The 20,002-nt window shown below is 38.9% G+C and overlaps 1 protein-coding gene across 1 annotated transcript in view; it reads left to right on the top strand.

The window, feature by feature from the left end:
- TRPM1 (transient receptor potential cation channel subfamily M member 1) overlaps positions 1-18,026 on the top strand; it is a 74,940-nt gene extending 56,914 nt beyond the window's left edge. The window contains exons 16-26 of the mRNA XM_088520624.1: positions 1,589-1,881; positions 2,416-2,644; positions 3,647-3,769; positions 4,106-4,237; positions 4,792-4,920; positions 5,733-5,984; positions 6,695-6,887; positions 11,020-11,164; positions 13,256-13,455; positions 14,447-14,579; positions 16,451-18,026. Coding sequence (XP_088376750.1) covers positions 1,589-1,881; positions 2,416-2,644; positions 3,647-3,769; positions 4,106-4,237; positions 4,792-4,920; positions 5,733-5,984; positions 6,695-6,887; positions 11,020-11,164; positions 13,256-13,455; positions 14,447-14,579; positions 16,451-17,714 — 3,093 coding nt within the window. The 3' untranslated portion in view covers positions 17,715-18,026. The remainder of the gene's footprint in view (positions 1-1,588; positions 1,882-2,415; positions 2,645-3,646; positions 3,770-4,105; positions 4,238-4,791; positions 4,921-5,732; positions 5,985-6,694; positions 6,888-11,019; positions 11,165-13,255; positions 13,456-14,446; positions 14,580-16,450) is intronic.
- Positions 18,027-20,002: the final 1,976 nt, after the last annotated feature.

The following is a 20,002-nucleotide window of genomic DNA, read 5'->3' as shown; positions in this document are numbered from 1 at the left end:
CCTATTTTCTAATGGATCAAGGCCAAATGCTTGGCCTCTCTGAGGTGCAGCACTACGTGAGCAGTGTTGATCACACACAGATTACTTTCATGTTTCTCCAATAGCACTTTTCTCCTGTATCTTTCAGTGAAGAATGTTTTTGTGTGATACAAACTGGACTGTTCTCACCACTTGTCAGCGGGTGTAGCTTATTTCCAAGCAAAAGAAAAGAGGAAATGAAAAAAATAACTTTTTTCCTTTAAATTGTCAGTCATCTAGGGTGACTGTTTCCTTGACGCTCACTCACCCAGTACTTACAGCTTTAACACTGGTAGTTTAGGCTTCATAGCACTCTGTTTTTCTTACTCAGGGTTTTGATTTGATTTGATTTTTCTAGTGTGCAATTTTTGGTCTTCCTTTTGAAATTCCATACCCTTTGCTTTGAAGATGCCCAACAGTTTCTTCATGAGCATGCTATTAATGACCACTAAGTTTTCCATAAGAGATAAAAGTAGCCACTTGCAGTTCTCAGAACTGCTGGAAGAGAAATACAATCTTAATTGGTGAGTGAAGAGTTTTCTTTGGAACCTGGGGGTGTAGTGCTGAGCCCTGAATTTGTGTTAAGTTCATATTGCTATAGGCTGTCATAAAATAGTGCATTATGCCATGCTTGCTTATGTGAACAGGAACTGATTTCATAGAATAGTAACTGCTTTTACGTGCAATACACCTCGGAGGCTGGGATCATACCTTACAACAATGAGCTCTGTCTACGCCTATATATGCAATGTTCTTTCTATATTTTTTAAACCCTAATTTTCCCAATCATGGCTTTTCTCCCTTCAGGATCCTGCTTCATTGTCCGTACTTCCCTTCAGTTACTTCCATGTTGGTTCCTGTAGTAATGGCTTCTCCTCCCTATCCCTTTAAGAAATGGGATACTTATACCTTCCGTTTTCACTGCATACATAAGAGGAGATTGCTTATTCAAAGGTGAACACTGCCTTTAGTATCTTGCTGTTCTTAAGGACACTACCTGCCTGCTTTTTTCCTTTGTACGTTTACCTCTCTTTCCATCTGCATGTCAGTCTGAAAGGTGCTTTGATACCTGAGATATGCTGCACTGTTCTTCAGGAATAGATGCAAGCATATCAAAGGAGAATTTACAGTGGAACCTATTTTTAAGGAATTCAGGTTTGGTAAAGCTCCACTGACACTGCAATAGAATTCATGAAGTATTAATTCACTGCAAGTTAGCCGGTGCAATTATACATGCAGTAGAGATATACTTAAAGTACCATATAAAGTGATGTGGTATGATAGGATTCTACTGTACACATCCAGGATGGGTGACTTGTAATTAAGTATTCAATAAACAGTTCTCTCCTGCTTAAAATATTACCCCAGCCCAGTGCTAGCCCAGTGCATGCTCTGTCCCATGTTGTTCTTCATGGTTTTGTCACTCTTGGCATCCATTGTAGTAAACAGCAAAAGCAATTAAAATTTTTAACTATAAATACAATATCTTCTCAGTGCTTTTTTGTGCATGATGCAATGCACAGGGTAGCCCTTGAAAACTGATGGGGAGAATTTTGCCTCTCCTCCTCAGGATGATGAGCCTCCCACCAAAGGAAAAAAGAAGAAGAAGAAGAAGAAGGAGGAAGAGATCGATATTGATGTGGATGACCCAGAAGTCAGCCGCTTTCAGTACCCATTTCATGAGCTCATGGTATGGGCTGTGCTCATGAAACGGCAAAAGATGGCCCTTTTTCTGTGGCAGCGAGGGGAGGAAACTATGGCCAAGGCACTTGTTGCCTGCAAGTTGTACAAGTCTATGGCTCATGAATCTTCTGAGAGTGAACTGGTGGACGACATCTCTCAGGATCTGGACAACAACTCCAAGTTAGTAGATGCAGAGCAGAGTACATTTCTACCTGATGCAGGGGGTTGTGGAAAGCCTTTTTTTTTTTAGTAAAGTACAATTATGAGTCTTTGGATTCCCAGAAAACTATTTGTAGCCTGTTTACCCATGGCAAACAAGGTAAAATTGTGTTTTAGAGTCTGAATGCAACACCAGCTAGGAGAAGACTTGTATTTTTATGAAAGCCACAATTGTTCTTCAGCTTCTTTCACTGTACAGCTAGCTACTTCTGCTTCACAAAGTTGTTTCCAAGATATGCTTATGTAAACAAACATGTACTTGGTCGTGTATCTAGACCAGCCCTACAATGTCTGCCCTAAGCTGATTGTCTCTGGTTTCTAAAAATGTGAGTTTTTGGCATGCTGTCCCAAATCAAGCTTGAGACTCTTCGTTCTGGTCATAATACATGCAGGCAGGAAGATGTGACCCCTGTTGAACAGAATTAAACCCCCAAATGCAAGCAAATACTGTGATTTTTAAATCACACTTCACTGGATTTATCTTGTATTTTCCAGAGATTTTGGCCAGCTGGCAGTTGAACTTCTGGATCAGTCCTATAAACATGATGAGCAGATTGCTATGAAATTACTGACCTATGAACTGAAAAACTGGAGTAATTCCACCTGTCTGAAACTGGCTGTCGCAGCTAAACACAGGGACTTCATAGCTCACACATGCAGCCAGATGCTTTTAACAGACATGTGGATGGGGCGACTACGCATGCGGAAAAACCCAGGCCTTAAGGTATTTTGTGCAGTTGCTGTCAGAAATACAGCTTGTTGAACATAACACTGAATCTCTATTGTGGGCTTACTAACTCTTAAGTGTTTTAAGAGCATATCTGTTTTGCAGCTTTTTTTTATATTTTTATTTTTATTTCTTGTGTCAGGACATTTAAGGAGCATTCCCCCATAACAGAATGTCAAGACTGTAAGAGGCATAGTATGATTGAAATTTGAGAACATAGTTGTGATTTTTGAAGAAATCTGTTAATTGAAAACATATGCTCTGATTAAAAAAGAGTTGTATGGAGTTGTAGATGCTTACCTTCCTGGGCCATGTTCCCCAGCTGACATATGCATTGCCCCCTCTGCCATTCTCAACTTCTTTCTACCCTCCCACATCTCCCTTATTTAAGCCAGTTCTTCAAGCAAGTCTCCTATCTCTTAGTTTGCATCATGGTGCTTTCTAAATCTGTTTAATGATTTCTTTCGTTTTCTCTGAAATGTTCAGCTGCTGAAATATGTCTTAGTTTCATTACCTGCATTCTTCTCTTCTTAAGTCTTTTTCTTGTTTCATCAACTCTTGTCTCTGTTTCTGCAACTCTGCGATCTTATTCAGTAAGGGAAGTCTCCCAGTGCTATCTTCAAAGCTTTACTCTTTTTTTTTTTTAACTAGAAAAACTAATTATAGTAGTTGACTAATGCAGCTCTAAACTCCACAAAGTATTTGGGCTCTTCCTCCCAGCACCGCCATCATTCGTGTAACTTATTTGATCAAATCTCATTCTGGAGTGCAATTTCTTAATTGCCGTGTATTCATGGAAGCAGGAAGCCTGCGGAGTGCCTTCTTTCCATGGAGCAATTTATTGGCAGTGCTCCAGAAACACTATATATTCATTATTTTGTTAAGTTTAGAGATAGCAGACTGTCTTGAATGCAAGAGAAAGCATTGAGGTTGTCTTTTTAAAAAATGATTGTTATAAACAAGTTCTGAAGTCTAAGCTCAATTCTTTTCTGTTGTCAGGTTATAATGGGAATCCTCTTCCCTCCCACCATACTTTTTCTCGAGTTTCGCAGCTATGATGATTACTCTTATCAGTCATCGAGAGAAAATGAAGAGGGTAAAGAAAAGGAGGAGGAAAATGTGGTAAGTACTGGAGTTAATCAGGAAGTTCTGATGCCTCAAGCAAACACAATTTGGTGATTTCTAGACCACTCTAGTTAACATCTTAACTGCTTGGTAGGATCAAAATCATTGAAAAGCTTGGAAGTGTCATAGGCTGAATTTTCAAGGCATATAAATTGCACTGCTTTATTCTAGTTGAGGATTTGTATTTTTGGAAGTTTTTTTAAAAAACAGTAGAACTGGGGGGTTCTGTTGCTCAAAGGAATCTTGCAGTTGACGGTTGAGTGGGATTGTAGTTGAAGAAAGATACCATAGATTATGTTGACTGGTCAAAAAATGACAATTTTGGTCTTCCAGGACACAAATGTGGATGCAGGCTCCCGGAAAGGAGATGAAGAGAATGGAAATAAAAAACAAAGAAGCCTTCCAATTGGAACAAAGATCTATGAGTTCTATAATGCACCTATTGTCAAATTCTGGTTCTACACAGTAAGTCATGGTGATTAACCTGATGATGATCCATTTTCATTACATCTGTGAGACTTAAGACTCCTAAATAAAAAATAATAACCAAGTAATAAATAAATAATAGTCACTTTAATGGGTTCTCCTTGATGACTGAAGTACTTGATTCAGAGAGAAGCATAGACAGTAATACACCGAGTAACTTGCTTAGGGGTCTCTCTGTAAGGGTCCTACAGTCTTTGAAGGAGACCCTGTCTGGCTAAACTCAGTGCAATCCAGTCACCACAGCAGGGCTGGATTCTTCTGCTTTCTGAAGTCTTTGGCTCCCATTCTTCTTGGAAATATATTATTTAAAACACAATTTTGGATTCCTATGTCAGGATTTGTAAACTTCCTGCTCTTCTTCCAAGTTTTGAGCTTGACCAGTCACAGATGACTGCTGATTTCCTACTGGAAACCAACAGGGACTGATTCTTTCTGTGATAGTTATCTTGAGTAACCGAATACTGCCCAACTGCAAATGGATCCTAGAATCTGTCATCTGAAGTCCATAATGGGTTTTATTTGTTTATTTATAGATATCATACCTGGGTTACTTGATGCTGTTTAATTATATGATCTTGGTGCCAATGGAACAGTGTCCATCAGTCCAGGAATGGATTGTCATCTCCTACATTGTGACTTTGGCTTTAGAGAAAGTAAGAGAGGTAAAGTCGGATCATACCAAGATAATTCTCGGAACTTCCTTAGAAGTAATAGTGACATGGACTTACCCAATAGGTATCTCTACCAATGGCTATCTCTAGATATTTTGGGTTAGAGTCCCAAACTGTCCATTGCTAGAGAGAGTTTCATGTATAATGCATTCCTCTATCTTAGAACCTTTTGTTCTTGGGCAAAAGGTCAGGCAAAAATGCCCTGAGGATAGTAATCAGAATGAAAGAGTGAGTTTGTCATCCTCTTGCATGTATTTCCAAGGGAGGACATGGCCATAGCTCAAAGGAAATCTCAGTAGTTATCAGCTGTGTTGAACCTGCTGTTCACTTCTGATGTAGCCTGCAGGCACCCTTGGGAAATTAGCCAGGAGCAATGTCTAACTTTTCTCTCAGTACTTTTTAATGGGGAAGATAGCATAAAAACACTCACCATAATTGCATGCTACAGTTGGGTATGCCCTTGGCCTATTCTCTTTCTGATTCACAAATCCCTTCTAAGTATATATCTCACACTAACTTTATTTGGAGGGATATGCAGACACAAAGACAGTAAGCCAGATCTCCTGATTTAAATGTTAATGATTAAATACCACAACAACAACAAAAGCGTAATTAAGCCAAAGTAGAAACAAAGACGAAAGAAAATGCAGCCTGTAGATGACCAAAAACATTGCTGCATAAGACCAGACCAGCTTTACTTTCTGTGGCAGGGTGTCCCAGACCGGTCTTGTCTCATAGCTGTTATTTCTGAAGTGTAACTTGGAGTTGTTCTTAACAATTTCCTTGTTCGTTTCTTATTTCAGATACTGATGTCAGAACCTGGCAAGCTGAGCCAAAAAGTGAAAGTTTGGCTGCAAGAATACTGGAATATTACTGACCTGGTGGCTATTTCAGTGTTCATGATAGGAGCAATTCTTCGTCTACAGAAGCAGCCATACATGAGTTATGGAAGAGTGATTTACTGTGTAGATATAATTTTCTGGTACATAAGAGTACTAGATATCTTTGGTGTGAACAAGTATCTGGGACCGTACGTCATGATGATTGGAAAGATGGTTAGTGCTAAAGTCGTTGTAAATAAATTATATATATCAGAGGCACATGGGAAGCAATTCCATTCTAATAATAAAAAATTAAACTTTTAAAAAACTTAAAATAATCTTTTTTCATCTGAATAGGACTCTGAATAAAGGCTGTGAAATAGGACTAAAAATCTTGCCTTGCAAATTTCACACACAGATGGAATACTCTTGCTAATGACTGCCCTTGAATCAAGGGCATAACTCTTTGAAAACCATAGTAGGTGGTTCACCTCGTCTGCCTTCTGCTCCCTGAAGTCATAGCAATAGCAGACTGCCAAGACCCTGGGACCATCCACAAACCCATCAGATATGGGGGTTTGATCCTGCCTATAACCAGGAGGCAGGAGATGATACAGTAATGCTTATGTCAGCTCTTTGCAATCAGGGATGGACTCAGTGCTGAAGCACAGTGCACTAAGTGCAGAAAAGAATCTGTATAGCAAAGTCTTAGCATTTTAAGTCTTTTTAAATATAAAATTGAGTATTTTTTAAAAAAGACTGGTTCTCGTCATGATCAGTAGTTACAGCCGAAGAATAATACCAGTGAAATTATTTATGGGCGTATGTTTGTTCTCTGGGTACTTTCTTGTTCGCTTGAATGTATGTTTGCAAGCAGACATGCTGATGCTACTGTATTAGCTGCTAATGACAAGAACTTGTGTCTGTGTGGTCCCTCTGTGCAGATGATTGACATGCTCTACTTTGTGGTAATCATGCTTGTGGTTCTGATGAGTTTTGGAGTAGCCCGCCAAGCTATTCTGCACCCAGATGAGAAGCCTTCTTGGAGACTAGCTCGCAACATCTTCTATATGCCCTACTGGATGATCTATGGAGAGGTGTTCGCAGACCAGATAGACCGTAAGAATAGAATTCATAGTAAGAGTCTGTTTCCTGTTTCTGAGGCAGATGATCAGATCTAAATTAATATTTGTTTTTAATCTGGAAATAGTATTATCTTGGGAGTTTTCTTTTGAGAGACTCTAGACACTAAGCAACTTTCTGTTTCTCACTTGCGTGTCCTCTCTGTCAGGGTCTATTCAAACTCAGCTAACAGTGAGTGTCATGTAATCTAAAATACTCTCCTACCAGAGAACATAACAGCATTGCTTATAAAATTTTCCCTTTATTCAGGGCTTGGGAAAGATCATTCTGAAAGTTTGAACAAATGTTTTACTAATAACCAGTCCTAATAGAAGATAAAAACATATCCTATGTACAGCAGATGAAAATATACCTGTTCTTTCAAAACCAATTCCCAGCAGAAGCAGTGAGCTAAAAATATTTTTATGTATTTTTACTCCCATTTATATTTCTGCCTGCTTTCTGGAAATGGAGTTCCCATGCATCATGTAGGTTATTTCCCACATCTATGGAAAAAAAAGGAAAACTCTGCTTGATTAGCTTTGCGACTGAAATAGGATTTCTTATGTAAAAGCTGCGCAGCTGGTCATCTTTTGTGTGTATCACACAGTTTGCATTTTATCTGAAACAACATAGACTGCATATGCTAGGTGCTTATATTGAGAAGCAGTAAGTGAAGGCAGAAGGAACTGTGAGGCCCAAGTTCAGTGAAAAAGCAGTCGTCATCATGAGAAGCCTTTATACCAAATATTAAAACATACTAGGAAAACCTTCTAGGAAAGACGGAAAGGTCATTAATCTGTTCCTAAAGCTACCCTGTTACAGAGATCCTGTCATCTTTTTTTCTTAGGAGTACTTGTCTCATAATGTCACTTACAAACTCTAGACAAACATTAGGCTAAGCGAATCACCTGATACTGTAGCTTCATTGCACAGCCCAGCTAGGCTAAGCTTAGGCTTTCTCTAGTGTTTTAATTCTCACAGGAGCAGAAAACAACTGAAATGGGATATTCCTTATCCGTGTGTCTTACAGCGCGTCGTCAATCTATTTGAACAAAGACTGTTTGCCATTGTATTCTGATTTCTCTGTCAAACAAAACTCATGCCTTGCCAACAATATTAATCTCTTTATTTTAAGTGGTATTACAGACTTCTCTAGTTTTCAGTTATTTTTCAAGAATATACAGTACACCTCTGTGAATTAGAATTTTTTCCTCAGCAGTGTGAAAGAGTTTTGGTAACCGCCTCCCACCCCAGACTTTCAAAAAATGTGGAGAGGCCTTTTCCAGTGACATAGTCCAGTTCAGCTAATTGCACCACTAACTATACCAGGACAGAAACTTTTCTCTACTTAAGCATAAGCTAATGTCTTAACTTATAAGCCTAAAATGCCTGCACAAAGAGTTCTGCTGTTATAACTAGACTACATTTCAATTATTCCATGAATGTCTTGTATCTACAAGCCCACAAACTGATTTCTAAGACTCTTTCTGCTTTCATAGAATCGTAAAATGTTTAAAGTTGGAAGGGACCTCTAGAGGTCATCTAGTCCAACCCGCAGGACAGGATTTTACTTACAGATGAAAGACCACACATCCCAGAACTGCTGAGACTGGAAAGCACCTCTGGAGATCATCTAGTTCAACCCTGTCCTGCTTAAGCAGAGTAAATTAGAGGAGGTTATGAGTATCTCCATAGGTGGAGACTCTACAACCTCTCTGGATGACCTGTTCCAGTATTTGACCATCCTTGCAGTAGAAAGGTCTTTTTTTCTTCTGTTTAAGTGGAATTTCCTGTATTTCAATATGTTCTCATTCCTTCTTGTCCTTCTACCGGATATCACCAAAGAGAGTCTGGCTCTGCTTCTTCACATGTTCTCTTCAGCTGTTTATACATGTGAATAAGATCCCCCTGCCCTGAGCCTTCTCTCAGGCTCCGCAGTTCCAGCTCATCTGTCACGTGCTGCGTCCCATCACCATCGTCACGGCCCGTAGCTGGGCAGCTTCACCGGCTCTCGGTACTGCGGCCTCCCCAGGGCTGAGCAGAGGAGAAGGGCCTCCTTCCTCACCCTCTTCCTGATGCAGCCCGGCATAGTCTTTGCTCTGATTCACTCTAGTTTAGAAGATGCTTCTGAGCAAGAAGTTAGTGGCATCTAATATCCAACAGCAATATTATTACATAGTAGAGAATTAGAGAGGCTGAGTTTGTCTAAACGCTACGGTTTATCTTACAGCCACCATTCAGCGACTGGCAAGCCAGGGCTCCTCTGCTAGTCAATGGCCTTTAATGATATTATAAATTCTAATACTATCAGTATCACAATTATTCATGCAAACGTAGCTATTCAGGCAGCTAGTGGCCTGAATTCAGGACTGCTTCCTTAAAAATATATATGTTTTATTAAAAGCCGGGGGAATTGCGATGATTGTGCGTGCTTGGTTGTTTTGCATTTGCGGTGGCCATCAGTTTTGTTTACTTGCCTGAAATATCTTGTATATTTAAATGATCATCTGCCAGCAGCATTTTGTGATTTATTTCTAATGTCATGAATTTGCTGCCGTACGTTAACATTTGGGGAAGACAAGATGAAAAGGAAATTGCAGAACACAGTGCAGTTCAAACAAAGAGGTTGTTTCTAAGCATATGTCTCTGCTACTCTAACATTTGAGTTGCTTTATCTTTTCTTGGTGGCAAAACTGTATTTTCAATCATCTATTTTCCTTTTTTCCATATTATCCTATTGTTTTCTTTTTCTTTCCCTGCCTCCCTTTTTCTCCTTTCCTTTGGAATGCTGTTCAGTCTATGCCATGGAAATTAACCGTAAGTCTCTGTGGGGAGTCGGTAATCTCATTTCGCTGAATATGTTCATTAATCTTTTTTTCGCGAGGTACTGACATTTTAATTATAGGGCTCATCCAGTATTCAGGTATGACTATTGTTTTGCTAATGAAATACTTTCATCTGGAGAGAAACAGAGAAGATTAGTTTGTTTCAATACAGATTGTAGATCAGAAGTTTTAGTCAGGCTTACGTGGTTGCTATGACTTGTTTCTAGGACCCTGCCACTAAAGTGATTCTCTTTAAAAACTATGCTGCATGAATGTCATGATAAGAATAATTCCCTTTGATTACTTAGATATTATTTGTGATAAATGGGAAAACCTAGGTGTGATGTTCAAAAAAAGTAAAATATGTTGTTATTAATCATTGTCTAAATATCCTTTTCACTCCAGACTGTATAAGATTAATATCCTTTCAAATATGCTCTTTTTTAGATGAGGTTGAAGGGATTTTTTAGACACTAGTAAAAAGTATTTTTTTTATTTTATTTTTATCAAACCATATAAATTATATCTATAATAAACTTATTGCCAGATTTAGTATAGGGATTTGAGAAAAAATGAAAATTTGAAAAATGAAAAATTTTTTAACTTTCACCTGATATTTAATGCTTCCAAAATTTAGCTTTGTATTTGAAATGAGTGATGTTAACCCTGCACTTCAACTTTTTGTATGTATCCATCTCCAAGACAACTGTTACTCAAGACAACCTATACATTCTCAGAATTAGTTTAGGAAATTATTTAATAATGATTCAATCAATATTTTCAGTTTTTGTCTCATTCTCACCAGCCTCTTCTGGTGTCACCACTGTGACGCGCTCAGGCATGGGCAGAGAGTGTGGGTGGAGCCGCCCGGTGCCTGTGGTTTGGGCTATTACAGCCTATTAGTGCCCTGATTTTATGCTCAAGCACCAAGAGCAAACTGGGACCACTGTGTAAATCCTCCTGTATCTTTGGCAAGGTCGGCACACAAGTTTGGTTTGAGAGTTTTTTAAAAATCAATTATTGATATTATCACATGCTCCTGAAGATCTTCTCCTAAGCTATTACCATGAGGAAAAGAAAATTCATATGAATTTGAGGAGGAAACTGGGAGCTGCTTCGTTGTTCGCTACTATGGGAAATTATTTATGCATTGTCTGATTAGAAGCAGTATTTGGACTAGAAATTAGTCTGCTGGAAATAAGTGGACGAAATTTGTCCAGTTTGGTAAAATGTATATATATCATTATTAATCACATATGTGAACAGCATTCTTAATACAGGGCAATCTGTGAGAAATACCTATTGTGTTTTCTCCTCAGCTCCTTGTGGTGACAATCTCTATGACGAGGATGGTAAACGCCTGCCCCCGTGCATCCCGGGGGCCTGGCTCACCCCTGCTATTATGGCCTGTTACCTCTTGGTAGCAAACATCCTGCTGGTAAACCTGCTCATTGCCGTCTTCAAGTGCGTAAATGATCATGCACTATCTTTACTTGCTCACTGAGAGCCCCTCCGCTGATGTTTGCAAGGGTTTGCATTCACCTTCTGAATCTAATTATTCTGTGAACATGACTGTCAAATATTTGGAATGGTTTATACACTGGCAAAGAATGGAAGAAAGCTTGGTACAGCTTTAACAGCTATTGTAGTGGTGCATACAGGGGAGTCTGGCTAGCTCTGATTGTCATTTACTTGAAAATGGTAAGCGGCAAGGTTGTTCTGAAAACAAAAAACTGAGCACGTGAACCTTGCTATATACGTGATGGAAGCCTGCATAACTACTAACAAATATTATTCAGTGCAGAATGAAAATCTGAACGTCAAAACCATGACACTTTTCTACTATCACTACATCCTCTGCTCTTTTTGTGCTTTGCTTTTAATTTAGAAAAAGAAATAAGGCCTCTGCAGGGTTCTTACGGGTCCCAGCAAAGGAGCTTATATTGCCTGGAGAAAAGACATTGCCAAGATCCATGGCTAGGTGTACGGCTGGCCCAGCAATATGTGCAGATTCTTAATATTATTCCATAGATGCATATTTAGCATTCCCTAGGGCAGAACTATATGTGTTTTCACCCACCATTGTTCCTTCTGCCTACCGTTATCCTGCATGCTTTTCGTATTATGATTTACCAGTTAAAAAGAGCAATATCTACTTGCCAATACACAACCTGAGAAAAGCACCAGGGAGCAGGTGATTTATTTCGTCCATAAGCACACAGAGTTGGAGGGCTTCCTGGCATGAGTAACTGGCATCATAACCAGAAAAATACTTGTTTCATTTTGTGCCCAGAATTCTAGAGCTAACAAAGCCTATCTTTCATTTGATGTATGTAGCTTAAAAGGTCATGAATTTCAAAGTGTTCAAATGCTAGTCACATAATGAGGGGGAAAGAAGAACCCTACAATAGTATCTATTATTGGCTGAGGAGACCAAGGAATCAGCAGTTTGGGAAGTAGGTCGCGCTGTTAACACCTGCCAGCCCAGCAGTTTTGCAAGAGCCTGGGTTCTAGCTGGGTAATTTCCCTGCTATTCCTAGAGACACAGAATGAAGTCACATTGTCTGGTTATCAGTGGTAAATAAACTATGCAAAAGAAACCAAAGAGGATGTGTACTTGGCATTTTCTGGTTCTGAGGATATGCTTTAACTGGTTTGTGAATAGAAGTATTTTAAAGCAAAAACAGTTAGAAAAAAAAGAAGTGGGTAAAAAGTATAAAACAGGAAGTGCCAGTATCACTAGGAACCCTAGTGTTTGTAGAGCTTTAGGAAGTTTGAAGAGCTTTGTCTGAGACAGGGAGCATCAAGATTTGCTTTCTGTTAGTTGATATTCTGTAACCCAGATTGTTGTTATTTCTGGACTGATTACTGTCCAGTTTTTCTTCCTTCATATCCTCCAAATTGCAAAGTAAAATCCCTTCTTAGCACACCTCATTTTGGTGTAGAAATGATAAGCTCATGGCTTCCAGGAACAGCTTACTTTAAGAGGCCCCTTTAAGAATGTGTACTGTGTTCTCAAGTCAGAAGTTTGAATGAATAAAGTTGGAATTCAGGACATTTTTTGAAAGCTTCAAGTCTTCTATGTAGGTCAAGCTGATTAGCATATTAAAGGAAAACTATGTGAAGCTTTGGGGTTTAGTATACAAAATACTTCTTATGGATTTAATATTTTATTTAATACCAAATCCTAGCATGTTTTAGTAGAAATATTTACTTTATAACCAAGGCCCAAAATACTAGTTATGTGATTCATAAATTGTGCAAGTTTCTTTCCATTACTAACTAGAAAATAGTCTGAGAACTGTTGCAAGTGGGAACATGAAAGATGCAGAGCGCTATGTTGTGCTTTGGTTCCCTTGCAAAGAGCAATAAAATCATGGGTTCAGGTTAGTCATTAGTGAGATTAAAGCCTGCAAGTTCAGCGGCATCAGCAAAGGGCTGACTTGAAAGTTGTGTGACCTCGTGTTGTTATTTAGCTTCCTTTTTCATTGTGTACTCGCTCTGTGACAGCTGAACTTGGAGCCTAACAGAAGCTGTACTTATGTTTCCTTCCAGCAATACCTTCTTTGAGGTAAAATCAATATCCAACCAGGTCTGGAAGTTCCAACGGTACCAGCTGATCATGACCTTCAATGACAGACCTGTCCTTCCCCCACCAATGATCATCTTCAGCCACCTCTACATAATTATCAAGCGGGTCTGCTGTCACTGCAAGAAGCGTGAGGGAGACCAGGATGAGCGTGACAGGGGACTGAGTATGTGAAGAATCTTCTTTAAATTGAGCTTTTTGCACCATGTTACCACATAGCAGCTGCTTTTCTAATGCTGAGCTACTTTTTTTTTTCACATTGACAGGCCATTATTTGCAGAAAACAGTAAGGGACAATATTTATATCAAACTAACAGCTATTGAGTTCCTTGGGCTCTTGAGAATATGGGATGGAGAATATGGAAATTGAGAAGAAGGGATCACAGCTTTGATGTTTAGGAGTACTATGACCCCTAGATTGTGACTCCAAGCTATGAGTAGGAGTAGTCATAGCTTGCTTTTATTTCTCCATATGCTTAATCTTTCATTTCAAAGGGAAACTGCAAGGATTCTTGATGTTGATTATTGTTTTCATTATATGCCTCCTTGAAAAAAGCAGATGCTCACAAACAGTTACCCCTGTATTTCTACATTTCAGGGGAAACTTATTTTGTAAATAATTATATTGTTGCAAAATGTGCTTCTGGTTAAGAAGAAAAAGTAAATGAAAGGCTCCCTATGAATAAAATGAGACAAATCCTAACAAAAGGTGAAGCGTTCCCAAGAGCTTGTATTTCCCTCAGGTTTTTTTCAACACTATTATACATTTTTAAAGTTCTTATCCAAAAACTTTCTGGGAAAGAATCTGCTATATTAGTTATCCGTTGCCCATAACCAACACCCCTTTCAGAACAATATTTGAAATAAGGAACAATCAGACTGGCAGAGATTGGCCTGCACTTTTTCCTTTAAGACCTCTACATATGGCTCTGGTCAACTTGTTCTAGGTATGTCAGTGGATGGTCATAAACTCAGAGCCATTACTTTGCCCTCAGGACTGCAACCATCTCTGTCTAAGTGTTAATTTACAAAATAGTTTGTTCATTTAGTGCAGGAATAGAATCTTCAGGCACACCAAAATAATATAATAAATAGGCTTTAAATTAACCAACAAGTTCAAGAAGGAGAAACTAATATTTTTTTTCTCTTTTACACAGAATTATTTCTGAATGATGAAGAGCTAAAAAAACTCTATGAGTTTGAAGAGCAGTGCGTAGAAGAATATTTCCAGGAAAAAGAGGATGAGCAGCAATCATCTAATGATGAACGTATCAGAGTCACCTCTGAAAGGTAGCCATTGGAAAAAAAAAAAAACATATCCACATTATGCCTGTAACAATATATTAGTTTTTGTGTCCTTACTAAAACAAAAGTTGAGTTCAAGTACAAAAGATTTGCAGTCGTGGAGACTCCCGCTCCAGTTCAGAAGCTGATCTGAGTCCTGGTGCATGTGCAGCGCTCACACGAACAATCTTTTTGTTGCTGCTGTGGGTATGTAGCTGAGGCTGCTGATTTCTGGTTTGGGTAGCTTAGCCTCAAGCCCATTTTTGTTCACAGTAATTTTTTCCCCTCTCAGCTATCTGAAGCTCACAGATAGGCTTTTTATGTTTTTGAGCAAACGACTAGTTATTGAGCTTCTAATATCTCATCTGGCCATTATAAACATAGCAGAGCTAAAGGAAAGAAGTCTTGAGTGTCACTCAGTTGTATGTATGGTTTGCACTAGAGCCCAGCAGCAGGAACTTCTGAATTTGAATCTCTACTACAGATCCTCTTGAAAGCTTTGGACAAGACATTTAGCTTCTCTATATGAACTTTCCTCTCTCAAACACAGAGAATATTCACATGTAACTCGTTAAGCTATTCTGAGGACTGCGTGATGTTTGCATCCTGCTGGGTGAGCACACAGGGAGAGGGGCAGCAGCACTTTTTCACTCCGTCACTTAGCAGGACCTTTCCTGAAGACTCTGTCCATTCTGGTGGTAGCTCCAAATCAAAGGATGGGGTCTTTTATCACTTCCTTTAAATTACAAAAAAAAAATCTCCCCATACTGAAAATTATACACAGTTTAAATATTCTTTCATTTCAGTTCACCTCACAGTATTTTATTGGTGAACCATGCCAAATAGAGCCCTGTGCCTTTTAACATTTCTCATGAAGTAGCTCTGTCGGTCGTAAAGTTCCTTCTTGTGCATAAACATCTTTCTTGCAGGGAGGCACTGAACATCTTGCAGTATTTATATTTGAAGTCTGAGGACAGACAAGTAAATGAAATCTTCTCTCTGTATGAGAGTCATTTCTGTTGATCTATTTATCCGTGGCAATTTGTCAAAATCCGAGGTATTGTGACAGTGAATAAAGCGGGGCTGGTAAGCCTCACTGATTCACTATGGTCTGTGGCCACAAAGCAGATTTGCGTATTTCTCATGGCTTCTTGCTCCAGATGCTTCATCATCTTTTGTGTGTGAGAGCAAAAGGATGTTAATTTAATTTCCACAGTTGATTTACTAGAGTATGATCTCTAGTCACATCCTGGTGCCTAGCTTTTACATGCATTCTTCTGGTACCATTGCTTCCATTATGATATAAATGATAAAAGAAAATGGAAAGAAATATTTTTAATTGAACTTGTCATTAATTTCATTGCCTTCAGTTCTGATACGGAATTAAAAGATATTTCAAGAACTAAAGGAATTCCATAAACAGCAGGCATGTATTCTCTCATACGGCAACAAAATGGGATTTACAAGGTGCCTCAATGCCTATTTTAAGTCATCCTGTGAACATGTCATTAGACAATATTCTTCATATGAATCGATGCTTTGCGGTGAAAGATGACACCTGAATGTGAAGTGCTTGGCACACTTGGAGAGAAATATAATAATCAGTTTTCCCTAAGGGCTGCAACTCTTGTACACTCCTGAGCACATAAATCTGGTCAAAATTCAATATGGTGAATTACACCTCTAATATGGTGTAAGGAAAGCATAGACTAAAAATGCATATGGTTTTGGTGATAGGCATGGAAAAAAATAATGAATCATAATGATGCATAGGACACAATTTTGTCTTAAGAAGAGAACAGTAGCTGGGAGCTCATAACAGGTTATTGCACCGTCCCATAGTGTCTGTTCAATGCTTCCTGTTTTCTATCCAACAGAGTTGAAAATATGTCTATGAGGCTTGAAGAAGTGAATGAAAGAGAACATTTTATGAAAGCCTCTCTTCAGACAGTGGATCTTCGGCTCTCTCAGTTGGAAGAGCTATCTGGTCGGATGGTTAATGCTCTTGAGAAGCTGGCGGGTATTGACAAGTCTGAGCTGACGTATACACGTTCACGGGCTTCCTCTGAGTGTGATGCTGCATATCTCCTAAGACAAAGCAGTGTCAACAGTTCTGATGGCTACAGCACATACAGATACCATGTCAGTGGTGATGAGCTAACGTACGATGACAGTATCGCTCCTATGTCACCAGCCCTGGGATTGCGTAGAAAAGCCCATTCTGTTGGTACAAAAGAAGAGGGAGTAGACCCAAAAATGCTGCTTCCAGAACATCAGACCAGTCTTTATTATACATCCAGTGCTAATGCAGGTTACAGTAAATCTACACTAGAAATTGCACAGAATGTTTCCAGACCCCGTTCTGGTTCAGGTGGTTTTGGTGATGTAAAGCTGGGGATGTTCAAAAGTGATGAATTGGCTCCTCAAAGGATAAACCAGGTGGATGTTATGAACCGACAGTCAGTACCAAGATCAGAGTATCAGAACACTCAGCTAAAGTTAGCCCGGTCCAAGTTAGAGGCAGCCATCTCTTACCCCTTGGACAAATCTAAAGCAATGCGCTATTATCCACCAGAAACTTTCAGTGCTTGTCAAACCACCATGATGAAGTCAAGGAGCTTTATATTTGCACAGGGTGGAAAGGTGGTTGGAGGAGTTAACAACTGGACCACTGAGTACAGTACCATCTTGGATCAAGTGTGCCCTTCGACAGTTGAACAGTGGGCCACAGAGTGGAAGTACGAAGTTGAGCAGCAGCTTTCTCAGGAACGTCCTCCAGAATACCCCGGCTTTAGCTCTGAAGCAGAAAGGCAAGCAGAGCAGAAGCAGTTACAGATGGACACAGATGATGACAGTGATGATGGCGAAGCAGCTGTTAATGCCTCTAACACCTCTACGCCTGCCACGGACAAGACTGAGACAGAGAACTTACTATCAGTAAAGCCAGAGAGGACTTCTGGATTCCCATCACTGCGGTCAAAAAGTTTGCACAGCCATTCTCGCAAAGCCAAGTCTATAAAGGACAAATTAAATAGACCAGGACATGCCAGCAGTGTTTCTAACTTAGTGGTAGCATGTGGCAGTGCAACAGAAGAACAGAAAGCTAGGCAAGCAAATCCATCCACTGAAACTGAATGTTGAAGTGGCGTTTGGCCCTTGTTTTATCAGCAGTTGGGAAAGCAGTGTGGCTAATTGACCAAATTATTGAATGGATTGTTAACAAATTTCTGCTAAAGAATTTGGCATGTATTTGTTTCCTCTCATTTTAGACTTGTAGATATAAATGTTCTGTTCTTGAATAAATACTTGCTGGATCAGGTAAACGGTAGTTGTCCTCTCAGGGACAGATATAAAAGCAGGCACAGTCCTGGGCTATTAAGAGTATTGATCTTTTTTGGTCCCATTTCCAGTTCTCTCATAAGCTTATTTACTGGCTGGCTCTTCATAAAAGCTGATGAAAAGAAGACAATATTATCATGTAATAATTTAAAGAATGTTTTTCCTTCTTTTTTAGCAGACTTCCAAAACTGAACATTTTTTAGCCAGCCTTAGTTTCTATCTGTACAAAGGCAATGGTTTCTTCACAGGCACTGTGTTTTTCAGATCAAAACAAAATTGTTGGACGCAAAGAAAAATTATGCAGTTCCCTCTTCCATTTCTGATTTCACGCATTCTTCTTAGTCTCTTTCGGAAATGAATATATATCATTATACCATTTTTCATCAAATAAAATAAGTGCAAATGGAAAAAAAAAATGGTTGTGTTGGGAGGAACCTGGAAAGCCACAGATGGCTATTGACCTGTCGTAGAACTTCAGTGATATAATCATGCTTTCAGAATCGTACCCAGCCCCACCTCAGAGCATGCTGATGGCCTTAAGTAGTTGAAAGACAGTGAACATAATTTCAAAACAATAAGGAGATAATAATAATAATAGTAATTGAAGATCTGCATTACTGATTGTGTAAGCATGGATTAGAGTGGAGACCATATAGTGAAAGTGGCTGGCTTTTGTTCAAATACCTGCAAGGGGCAAAAAAAAAAAAAAAAAAAAAAAAACACAGGAAAAGAGCTTCTGAGCGTGTGCGATCAAGATAAAATGTGTTTGAACAAATCTACTGTGACAAATTGATCTTCTCTTTTGCAAATTCACTGTGGTGACACATTAGGAACAGGAGTTCCTAGTAGTCAGACTAAACAAAAATTCACCAGCTAAAAAATTTCATATACTTTCTTGATTAGTTGTTCGCAGAATACTCTAAAGGTTGGGATTTATTAATGTATGGAAAATGTACGGAAAATCATAAAATTTCTTTTATTCCCACTCTCAGCTCCACAGCATGGAGGTCTCAGTACACCCAGTAATAATGGTGCTTTTACAGCATTGTGGAACAGAAAGGTTTTTGCAAGACACATTGATAGCATCCCTTTTTTATCATTGGTATTATATTTTCATACTTTATCCATGACTGGACTCAAAAGTACTGTAACCATCCTGCATAGTCACGGTAACTGCATAGACATTTTTGAAAGTTCAGTTTTAATTTATTGTAGATAGATCATTGTCAGCCTGTCTTATTAGCAGGTTTGCTGGCTTTGCTTTTTTTTCAGAACAGTGTTGACATTTTACTTTTCATGAGGGCTTCTTTTTTATTCAACTTTAGGGAACTTGACATTTTGTAAAAACAGAACGACATCTGTGATTCTTTCACTTCCGTGTTTACTTCTGTGTTACCATTCTGTGCAACGACACAGCCGTTTTGTACGCGTGGTTAAAATATGCTCCAATTTGCCAATGCCTTTTTATTGTTTGCCTGTACAGTCACCAGAAACTGATTTATCAGCAAACACAAAGGGCTGCAAAGCTGTTGAGCACTCTGCTAGACAAGCAGTTTGCTTTGTGGGACGCAGTTCAGTGTGGTGCATGCCTCTTGTTTCATTGTCTTTACAAAATGCGTGTTAAATCGCGCTTTGTTTGTCCAGTGATTGTTTAGCAGTTACTTTTCTGAGTTACCACATGCATTAGGATAGCATGGTGTTCTCAAACAAAAGCATTTTTACCATTGTATTTATTTACTTTCTTTGTGTAAAATATATATAAAGGAGGCAATTGAGAAAAGATGTGAGATGAACTTGGTATAACATATCTGGCACTATAAGGATATCAGAAACATTCATTTATCTCTTTCTTCTTACGCATTGCATAGATTGGACATTTTCTAAGAGAAGTTTCTTTTTTTTTTAATGTTTGTCGGTGATTTTTCATTAAGTTCTCTGTGCGGTGATGATTTTCTAAGGCCTGGATGATTACTGTGCTCTTACATAGCATGAACTGAAATGGTAACTCTTATGCCATTAAATATGAAACAACTACACTGACTCCAGCAGAGTTTTTTTCCAGCTATATGGTCATTTTAATGAGATTTACA

Source organism: Tinamus guttatus, unplaced genomic scaffold (genome assembly GCF_059628265.1).
Source record: "Tinamus guttatus ecotype Peru unplaced genomic scaffold, ASM5962826v1 Tinamus_guttatus_pri_ptg000004l, whole genome shotgun sequence".
Taxonomy (NCBI): Eukaryota; Metazoa; Chordata; class Aves; order Tinamiformes; family Tinamidae; genus Tinamus; species Tinamus guttatus.
Note: the sequence above shows the minus strand (reverse complement) of the source record. Positions and strands in the feature narration are given on the sequence as shown.